The sequence below is a fragment of the Elaeis guineensis genome, chromosome 1, assembly GCF_000442705.2.
Source record: "Elaeis guineensis isolate ETL-2024a chromosome 1, EG11, whole genome shotgun sequence".
In the NCBI taxonomy this organism is placed as follows: Eukaryota; Viridiplantae; Streptophyta; class Magnoliopsida; order Arecales; family Arecaceae; genus Elaeis; species Elaeis guineensis.
Genome location: NC_025993.2, coordinates 87,178,185 through 87,189,339, shown reverse-complemented (window position 1 = coordinate 87,189,339; position 11,155 = coordinate 87,178,185). Strand labels below are relative to the sequence as shown.

Genomic DNA, 11,155 nt, shown 5'->3' with positions numbered 1-11,155 from the left:
ACGATTAAGAATATTAAAACACCTCAAAAATATCAAATTAATATTTATATCATTCAAAAACTTCATAAAACATAATTAAACATCAAAAAATAATGAAAAGCATATAAAAAATACATGCTGGTTCAGAACTAATACATGTGAACATACCAAATGTTGGTATGATACCGAATTGATATTGTACCATATCGGAATTTTCCTAATTTTGTCAGCTTGTAACTTAGGATGTCTCTGTTTTAGTCCATTTGCAGCATAGCATGGTATCGGCTTGAAGATAAACTATCAAATCACTTACAAATAGATAGCGTCCATGCTCACAGGGGCCATTTGTTTCAATCCTCTCAACTAGCGGTAAAATCTTCAAAATCCTGTCTCCCCTTCTTATAGATAATTGATGAGACCCTTGGGCAGGACTGGCAGCACCGGGGAAGGGAGACGCACCCCCCAAGCGTTTGCATTATACAGCATACAGATCCGTGGAGTTGCCTTTTTTCCCCGGTAACATCCAAAACCGTGACTTTAGCAACAATTTAAATAAAATTGGAAAAAATGTATATAAAAATAAAATTAAAAAAGAAAGTTTGGTGTAAACCTCTATCAGAGACAACAGCAAACGGTGCTTGGAAAGCAAACATGGTTGTGACTTGTTGGGTCAGATCATGATTATGACTTCTTTCGTACTATTTGGCAAGCAACCATCCCTTTAATTAATACAACAAAGTCGTACTGTTATTCTTTAGCATTATTTGCCAAGCAACCATCTCTTTAGTACAACAAACTTAGATGATGATTTGGAAAGGGCACCTTCCAGGAGTACTTAGTGCGCTTGTTGTGCATAGGAAGTCTGTTCCCCTGTGCGTTTTTTTCCCAGGTGTTTCCAAACTTTGATATGGTTTTGAGCTACCATATCTAGAATTGGAATTGGAATTTTTTGAAGGCACGGTTAAACATGCCCTAACTGTTCTCTGGGCCATGAAATCTTCAGTGCAACCAAAGATACCCACCTTTGCTAGTACTACCTCACAATATCAACAATACAAAGATCTCATGAAGTGTCATACGTAGAAGCCTTATCTGGCCTCATACACAACAATAACTGATGACACAGTGATTGGCATAGCGGCCGAGATCAAGAATCAACAAAAATTCTGGGGTAGCCCAGTTAGTGCTCCAGCATAATGTGTACAACTTACAAGAACACACCGACAGTACCTACCATTAGGGGTTCAGGAAAACACTCCATACGCACGTTTACAAAGATGTAGAAGAATCCACTGTATATATTTTCTTTTAGAGAAGAAGAACCCACTGTACATCTGTCTCTGCTGTTTCTGGATGTGCACGTACACTTAAATCACACGGTGCCAGTATGTCGGCTAGCTGTTTCCAACTTAATTACTTAATATTGGTAATTCAACAGTTTCAATTTTGATTGTTTAAAAACTCATGATTAAACTGTGTTTAGTTTTACTCCCATACAGCTGCAAATAGGAAAAGATGAATTATAATTATAATAACAAGCATTTCATGCCGTATACAGTTTTTTTTTTTTTTCTGTTGCTACAATCTATGCAGAGGCTCACATGGTTATATCTGAAGGATTGTATAAATAGAGTTGCATGAGAGGGATAACCAAGAAAAAATTGGCACTTGGGATTCTTGTCGACCAAAATGCAAATAGGTGAAAACATGGTCTGCGCAAAGTACCATACGCTATGAAGAGGCTCTCGAGTGAAGAGCTACTAAGGAGGCGTAAACCCCATCCTTGATATTAATCAGAGTATCATGCCTTCCTTTCTCTACGATCGCTCCATTTTTTACGACGGCAATAATATCAGCACCTTTTATTGTAGACAAGCGATGGGCTATAATGATCGTGGTTCGATTGATCATGACTCGATCCAATGCATCTTGAACAATTCGTTCAGATTCAGCATCAAGCGCACTAGTTGCCTCATCTAGTAACAATATTTTGGGATCCTTCACTATGGCACGTGCAATCGCCACGCGCTGTTTCTGCCCACCAGATAACTGGATACCTCGCTCTCCAACTAATGTGTCATAACCCTGCAGTTTAGTTTTCGTTAAGAGAACCAAGAATTAATAAAGCTCATTTTTTGATGGGCATATATTTCAAATACAGTAAAAAGAGAAATTTACGGAGAAATGTGATCAGCTGTATGATTTTCAGAAATAGTAGCTATATGGCAGCATCCAACCTTCTGCAAACCACTGACAAACTTGTGGGCATTTGCTAGCTCTGCGGCAGCTACAATCTCAGCTTCAGTGGCCTTTCCTTCCTTTCCATAAGCAATATTAGCTCGGATTGTATCATTGAACAAGGATGGCTCTTGACTCACCAGACCCATCTGCTGCCTAAACCACCTCAGCTGGAACCTTTGTATTTCAATTCCATCTAGCAATATCTTACCCGAATCAGGGTCATAAAATCTTTGCAACAACGATATGGCAGTTGATTTTCCACAGCCACTCTCCCCAACAAGCGCAACAGTCTAAAAGTTAAATGAAGCTTGTTAGATTTTGGAAGTAAAACTTCATAAGTTTAAATAATAATTCTTCAAAGTTCTTCAGGTATATTAAACAGAGAAAAAATAACCCATGAATTTTTTCATGAAGCACAAAATAACATATATTTATTTTGTATTTTATAAATTACAGAAGGGAATGTTTATCATTTGGCTTTTTGGCCTATTTTGCATTGGCAATGAACATATCAAAAGTCATCATCTTCCCCACCTCCCCCCAAATCCGAAGTCTTCAGTCTTGCACTCTTTGGATTTTAAGGATTACTCCCTAGCTGAATAAGCTCAAACTGTGACCAGTAGAGTTGATATCTCTACCCTGGCCTTATGGGTCACAACAGGTCTCTCTTTTGCAGTTTAGACTAAATTTGCCATGGGCAGAAATTTGGAACCTATTTCAGCAGAAATTATAGCTTGATAGATAGTTGTCAAAATATGTTGAATCTTTATACACAACCCAATAGGTTGATCATTCAGGTTGCCTGATAAACTTTAAAAAGTTTAAAAGTTATGGCACATAATGCAACAGAAATGAGTTTTTTTTTTTTTTTTTTTTGAATTTAGTTTAGTTTATTCCACTTGTCAACTTGCTCAAATATAGAAGTTCAATATGCAAAAATATAACTATAGATGCGAATTGTTTGACATCAGATCCATTACCTTTCCAGCACGGATCGCCAAGCACAGATCTTGGAAGATCTGGACATCTGGCCTTGTAGGGTACCTGAAACTGACATGCTGAAACTCAATGTTGCCCTTCACTGTTTCTAAAGACATCCCAGAATCATCACTTGGATCTATCTTAGACTTCCGGTCAAGAATAGCAAACACAGAAGCTGTAGCAGATCTTGCTTTGGTAGAATCTGGTGCAATGGAGCTTGATTGAGATATGCCAACAGCTGCCATAGCCAGAGCAAAGAAAACCTGCAGCCAGATGAAAGATGAGTTTGAGATAGACAAAAATAGCAAATACAGCTGTTCTTGTTATGTTAAAGAATTGGATGATGGGCTTCTCACATTACCACAAATAGGATAAGAAAATTGAAAAAAAAAAAAAAAAAAAGGCAGTAGAAAAAATACATGCAATTATATCAAATTTCAATAGCTGTTTTAAGCATGAAAAGTTGTCACTTCAGATAGTGACATTAAAGTTCAATCTTATTAGCATGGTAATCACAATAGTTTGGACTTCAAAAATTTCTACAACAAAAAGCTGTGGACAGCATGTGAGCCAACATCATATACTTCTAACGAACAGTATTTTTGCACCTCTTTTGTTGTTGAAAGTTGCAAATCTTGGCTCTGTTTTAGATGTTTTAGATGTTCAAAATGCTTCTCTAAGCATCATTCTATGTTTAACTTCTAAAATGATCGATGGCCATTATCGGTATTGCTCTTGCCCTTTATTTTATTGCCCTTCTGGGTTTAGTATTGAATGAGAGAGGCTAGCAAAATTCTATGTTGGTTGGCCTTCTATAGTCTGTATAGCTTACTGGTCTCTGTCTTCTTTTATTATCAGTATGAATAGGAGGGTATCCCACACATTCCTTGCTAATATCAAAAGAAATGAGAGAAGTTTCTTCTATTCATTTTCTTCTTCCAACTCAAACCATGAGATGTAAGAAAAAGGGCATATTTATCAGCTGTCACATCTTCAAATTGGAATGAAAATATTATGTTATTTTTATTTTTACTAATCATTGCCACTTGTACGTATGATATATGCTTTTCATGACAAATATGGCAAGATCAAATCTAAAACTTCATAAAAAGCAACCATCCAAAAATAATTATTTTTTTTAAGAAAATCATATACTAATTGAAGGTCAATAGAATCTGATAATGTTTTAGGAAGAAAACAGTACGTACTTGAAAAACTTTTCCAAAAGTTGTCTTCCCATCCTCCACAAGCCGAGCTCCAGCATAAAAGCTGGTTGCATACACACAAAACAACATAAAGAAGGAGACTCCAAAACCAATTCCACTGATTATCCCTTGCCTTATTCCTGTTCCCATAGGGCCTTCACATTTTTTCTTGTACAGTTCGATTACCTTTTCCTCAGCCGAAAATGAGGCAACCGTTCTTATACTTCCGACTGCATCATTAGCAACTTGACTTGCTTCCTCGTACATCATCTGCAGCCATTTTTAAATTCCCCCCAATCAGAAATCAATGACACTACCAAACTCTTAGTCTAGACACACACACACACACACACGAGAGAGAGAGAGAGAGAGAGAGAGAGAGAGAGAGAGGAGCTATGTCCACTCAAAAGTTATAGCTATAAACAAAGATTCTCGAATTGTTAAAAAAGCTCTCTTAGATGCTGTCTTAAAGTAACAATGTTCTAAAATTCTTTACCAGTCCCACCAAAATTTGAAGTTTCATGACTTCATTTAATTGTGAATAACCTAAGTAGCACTATCATATGACCCATCTAATTTAATCAAATGTATATTTTAAGTCTATGCTAGACATAACAGATTTCATCAAGTTCTTCTGAAAGAAGCAAACTTTTCATAGAGTTGTATAGCCAAACCTTTGCATTCGCACTGAATCCCGTTATAAACTTCATCTGGATATATCCATTGAGACCTATAAGAGGTATCAAAGCCAAGATAATAAGAGATAATTGCCAATTGGCAAGGAAAGCGATCAGCAAACCAGAAACCAAAGTGGCAGTGTTCTGAACAACTAGCGCAAGTGCGTCACCCACAAGACTTCTAACTGCAGCTGCATCTGCTGATAATCTTGCACCAATTGCCCCACTCGAGTTCTCAGGTTCGTCAAACCATTCTATCTCCATGTTAACCACCTTCTCAAATGTCATCAATCTAATTCTTCTTATCAATTTGCACCCAGCAACAGCAAAGAAGTATGATCTAGCCGGAAGTGCAAATAAGGACACCAAGCCAAATACCAGGAACATTAACGACCAAAACTTGGAATCCTTCTTAAGCTTGTGCGGTGGCTGGTAAAATGTATTTATCACATTGGATAAGATTATTGCAAATATTGGAAATATGACTCCATTGACAACAGCAGCTATTGAACCAAGTACAAACACAGGGAGCTCTGGCTTGTTAAGGTATGCAAGGCGGCGGAGAGGTACTTCCTTTTGCTCTTGTGGAGACACTTTAGTGTTTAGAATGTCAGTTTGCTCTGTTGCATTTGCTTGAATATCACTTCCTACACGCATACCAAGTGCCATTTGGAATGAATGCTGACTACTTTGCTCTTTCGATGATCCTCGAAAGGACAGTTTTTTGCTGGAACGCCTTCCTGAATCCCAGATATCAGATTTGTCCTTGTCCGGTCCCATTGTACTATCTGATTCTTTGTTCATTTCCTGCAAGCGTATGAGTTGGCAATAAGCTCCATCTGGATCTTTTAACAACTCCGAATGTGAACCTGATCAAAAAGAACTTCACCCATCATGATAGTTAAATAAACTCAAAGTTTTTTGAAAGTAATAGAACTCCATTTCAATCTTTCACCATAAAACAAAGCAATACAATTTATCATCTTTTAACTTGACAAGGACAAGATGGAGTAGACCAATTTAATTGGTGCTCGGGCAAAGTAGAGGCTTAACTGTCACAGCATCTAATTGATCCTTACCTTTTTCAACTATTGATCCTCGATGTATGACAGCTATTGTGTCAGCATTCCTTACTGTGCTTAAACGGTGAGCAACTACAACTGTAGTTCGGTTTGTAATGACTCTATCAAGTGCCTCCTGCACAATGTGTTCAGACTCTGCATCCAGAGCACTAGTAGCTTCATCTAGAAGTAAAATTCGTGGATTTTTCAGAATTGCTCTTGCAATGGCAATTCTTTGTTTCTGGCCACCGGACAGCTGAGTTCCATGCTCACCAACCATAGTGTCAATTCCCTGAACATATTGGATATTGCCATTTCAGCGATCATGAACAAATCCAACTAATATGAAACTAAAGATCTGAGATTAAGATGCCCAGATTCTTGTATATCCTATCTTTTGTTGACAATTATCAAGCATTCAGCAGTACAGGAACAGAGTTAATATATGAAAATGATCAGTTTTAGTGATGACTAATGAAATTTAAAATAAATAAAAAGAAAACTTTTTTGAAACACAAAATATGTGTAACCTGGGGCATTTTATCAATGAATTTGGCAGCATTAGCTAGTTCAGCTGCAGCTCTGATTTCTTCAATAGTTGCATTATCTTTGCCATAGGCTATATTATCTCTGATGCTAGAAGCAAACAGGACTGGTTCCTGACTGACAAGTCCAATTTTGCCTCTAAGCCATCTAAGCTGGTACTCCTTGATATTCATACCATCAATGAGAACTTCACCAGCCTGTGGGTCATAGAATCTTTCTACCAAACTGATGACAGTGGACTTTCCACTTCCACTCTCTCCAACCAAGGCCACAGTCGTTCCATTTTCTATAAAAAGAGAGAATCCACGGAAGATTTGCTCATCTGGTCTCGCAGGGTAACTGAAATAAACGTCTCTAAATTCTATGTCCCCTTCAATGTCATCGGGCATCTTTCCACTTGCATCATAAGCATCAATTTCTGGCTTTCTGTTGATTGTTTGAAACATCTTATATGCTGCAGCTTGGCCTGCTGCAAATGCTGTCATGCATGGTGATGCCTGCCCTAAAGAGCTGGAAAATTCATATCAGAAGTACACAATATTAGGAAATGCTATAAATCATGATTGGATATAATTATTATTGACTACAACACAAATAAAGAAATGCTTTAGGTGCTATTAGCTTTTCAAGGTATCAAATATGAATGGTGTGACAAAATATATCATGGACATAGTGGAACAAATAAGTACAATCCCATCAAGTTTGGTATAATTACTTCAGCTCCATATTTCTGAATATGTTGTATATCAAAAAGTAGCCAGAGTTTTATGTATCCAATAACAGAAGTTGTCAGCGTATTCTACATCAATGCTTCATAGCTGAATAATGAATGGCAGATTATAGTTCATGAGAGATATCTTTATATTTGTCACCACTGAGATCTAGGTGTACAGCCATTTGTATACTTCATATCTCACTTCCTTTCAGGTTTCAGCAGATAAGTCTATATTTATGACAACAGGTCGCCTGTAATTCAAGTTTTTTTTCATTCACCGGTTCAATTTGTCATGTATATGGAGTGGCTAGACATGCAATTGCTGAAATCTGAAAGAAAATTTAACAATTTTCAGTAAAAATTTGAACCAGGTTTTAAGCTAGTTGTAGAAACGTATTACAGAGATTGTAATTATAGTAGTTATGACACTACAGTAGGGGGCACTAGAAGATACAATTTCAGGCATCAATAGTTAGATTGATTTAAAAGGATATCAGGGTAGCAAAAGTGCTAGGAGCAGATGGACACTATATATATGTAGAGCCACATTAAGTACCCAAAATTGCTTATACTTATTTCCATGTTGATGAACAACTACGACCATCAAACGTTGACCCAACTATTTAGGGTTGGTTTCATGAATCCTCAAAATGTAGTAATTCTTACCAAGTTTCTACAGTGTATATGAGTGTATGCATTTGTCTGGTTGTGTTTCTTAGAATGCTTAAGTAATTTCTAATGTTTTGTGTTTTATTCAGACTCTTATAGAAGCTAGTAGAATATACTGAAATCAAATGTAACTAGCATTTATTTGATGATAGATCAAGGTAAGATATTTTGGAAAATAAGTTTTTCATTTAAAGAGAACGCTCAACTCACATTTCCTCCTAGCATATTAGTCAAGGCAGTTCATTTCAGTTCCTTTTTCAGAGAAAATTTCCTCGTACTGGATGGAATTTCTAGCACTAAACATGTTTCATTAAAATATGCAAAGAATAGCAACTTACAAGGAGCCTGTCAGGACTGCAAATATCACATTAATGACATCAGCACCTGTGTAACCCTTGTCCAGTATCAATTTTGATCCATACCATATGCCCAAAGAATACCCAGAGAACAAGAAGAGCATGACTGTGCCAAGACCTAGTCCTGCAGCCAAACCTTCTTGAACACCTGAACTGTAAGCACTTTTTAGAGACTCACTGTATTTGTTCACTGCATGTTTTTCCCCAGTAAAAGAAGCAACCTAAGAAAAGATTTCAGTTGGATTTCCACAAGAAATAGTGATTAATATCAAGAATACAATGGTAAAGTCCTCCTATCGTAGAATACTTGTAGAACTTACTGTTTTAATTGCTCCAATGGTCTGTTCCACGACAACTGCCGCTTCTCCATAAGCTGCCTGTCCACGTGATGCCATCTTGGATACAACAGTGGACACGATTCCTCCAGCAACCACAAGTGGAGGAATTGTTGCTAGCATAACAAGGGTGAGAAGCCACCCTTGAACAAAAGCAACCACAAAACCTCCAATGAACGTCGCCGTTAATTGAATGAACTTACCAACCTGCAAAAGTGTAATAGATACTTTCAAATGAGATCCATTAGGAAATTGCTCAGAAAAAGAAATCCATTACGGAACCAAAAATATTTCATTTGTCTAGATGATTCGCAGGATTAGAAGCCACAAGAAACCTTTAGAAGAACTGACTTTCCAAAATGAGCCTCGTTAAGAAATGCATCAAAATTTGCCAAGTGAAAATGCACAAAATGGTACCAGTACCTTTTCACCCATGGCATCCTGAATAAGGACGGTGTCCCCCGACATTCTCTCAACAACTTCTCCAGTATTAGTTTCCTTGTCAAAGAAGGCAATTTCTTGACGTAATATGGTTTTCAAGTATAAATTTCGTATTCGTGCAGCCTGTCTCTCCCCAGAAGCCATCCAACAAGCCACCTCTGAGAAAGCAATTAGGCCATTGGACTCTTATAAACTTTAGAATTTGAAAGCAACCTTGGCTCTGATGCATTACAAATAGCAAAAGGGTACTCACGGAAGAAAGATGCCACGCCTGTCCCAATTGCTAGATAGACAAACTTAAGTGCTACCTGAACATGATTAGACTCATCATCAGAGAGAGTCGCCATCCATATAAACAGTTGAAATTTCAGCTCTCATACTAGTCAAAGAAACTTTGAAACTAACATAAGATGATTGTTATAATGCTCAAAATTGTGAAGCAAACCATACAAAATGGCAATTGATTAACAAATGACGAAGAGATGGTGAAAACAGAAAATTTTTAAGTATGATCACTGCTTGTTCGAAAAACTAGCATCCACATCAGAAACATGCACCTCGGAAACCCTATGAACCACATCATGGTTGTCTGCAGCTCCTCCAAAAGAGCCAATCAGGTCTCCAAAAAGAACCGTCATAAGTGGCAGCGCGAGGCCATTTGCCACCGCGCCAGCCGTCCCCAAGACCATCAAAATTATATCAGTTGAGTCGGCAAATGCGAACAGCTTGTAAAATGGAACGGCATACTTGCCGTCGTCCTGCTTCCCACTCTTCTCACTCTCATGCCGATCCGGCATCTTCACCGGCTCTCTTACTACTGAATTGCTGGAGGATCCGATATCATTGGTCCTGATACCATCTACAAGTTCGATATTTCCCTTTTCTCCTCCAGCCCCCATTGCTGGTCTATGAACTCAATAGAGCTCTTTGAGTACCCAGTATCTGAAGATCCCCCTGGTAAATATCAATGTATGACCTGCCACAACATGAAGAATAATGCTTTAGGGGGACAAAGTTAGAGCCTTCAACCTAAGGTTCAGGCCCTAAGGTGAAAATTTCTTGGGAAATAATCCAGGTTAAAGTTCAGAAGAAGAAAGCTTGTGCTACTTCAAATGGAAAAAGATAAATTTGCTCTTTGTAACATTGAATAGCAAACAAATGCAGAGCAGAGAAGAGAAGACAGCATCTGGAATCTAATTTATGGACTAAAAGCAAGAGTCATGATCTCTTCTTCAAGAAGGGCTGGCACACTAGAGTCTAAGGCTTTCCAAAAACATAAATGGTTCAGCAAAACCTGTGGACATATATCTTCTTCTTTAGAATCACAGAGATGGAAACAATGGGGAACAAAATCAAACCACCCAATATGAGATCAAGTCGATATACGAATTCACTGTATGGAAAACAAGGGTGTAAGACTTACCAAACATAAACTGTCTTTCCAAGACAGATCAACATGAGGAGAGGGAGGAGGGGGAGAGGCTATAAGAACCCCAACACTTGTCACCAACCCACTTTGGGAGGAAGTGCAAGCATCACCCTTAGGGAAGAAATTAAATTAGCAAGTATAGAAACTAAAATTAGTGTCGCCACCCACCATTTGCAGGCCAAATATGGGCTTGACTTCAGATCTAAGGCTCATGGGGTTCTGAGATTTATGCATATAAAAATCTGTTCTCATTATGGATCACTGTCTTCGAAACTTTGAATAAGCCCAAGCTTTGGGGACACTAGAAAGAAGTTGGCGAGCAAGACCAATCTCCCCTCTAGTCAAACAGTAGCATCCGGATCTGATATCTGTATTCCCATTTTTCTAATCCTTCTTTTTCTATTATTTTTAGATGAAATGGCAACAACAACCTCATAGCTTTTTGCAATCTACACTTACACCTTAAAACTTTTAATTTTTTCAATTAGATTTCAAAACTTAATATTTTATTGCAACGTTG

General features: G+C 37.8%; 1 protein-coding gene across 1 annotated transcript; it reads right to left on the bottom strand.

Moving 5' to 3' along the window:
• Positions 1-1,485: 1,485 nt before the first annotated feature.
• Positions 1,486-10,949, bottom strand: LOC105032304 (ABC transporter B family member 11). Its single transcript, XM_010906713.4, has 13 exons — positions 10,630-10,949; positions 9,764-10,182; positions 9,460-9,514; positions 9,189-9,364; positions 8,751-8,972; positions 8,413-8,651; positions 6,675-7,200; positions 6,163-6,436; positions 5,081-5,952; positions 4,410-4,676; positions 3,201-3,464; positions 2,217-2,510; positions 1,486-2,064 (listed from the first exon to the last, which is right to left on the bottom strand). Exons 2-13 carry the CDS (start codon positions 10,103-10,105, stop codon positions 1,711-1,713), a joined length of 3,885 nt encoding a protein of 1,294 aa, XP_010905015.1. The 5' UTR covers positions 10,106-10,182; positions 10,630-10,949; the 3' UTR covers positions 1,486-1,710.
• Positions 10,950-11,155: the final 206 nt, after the last annotated feature.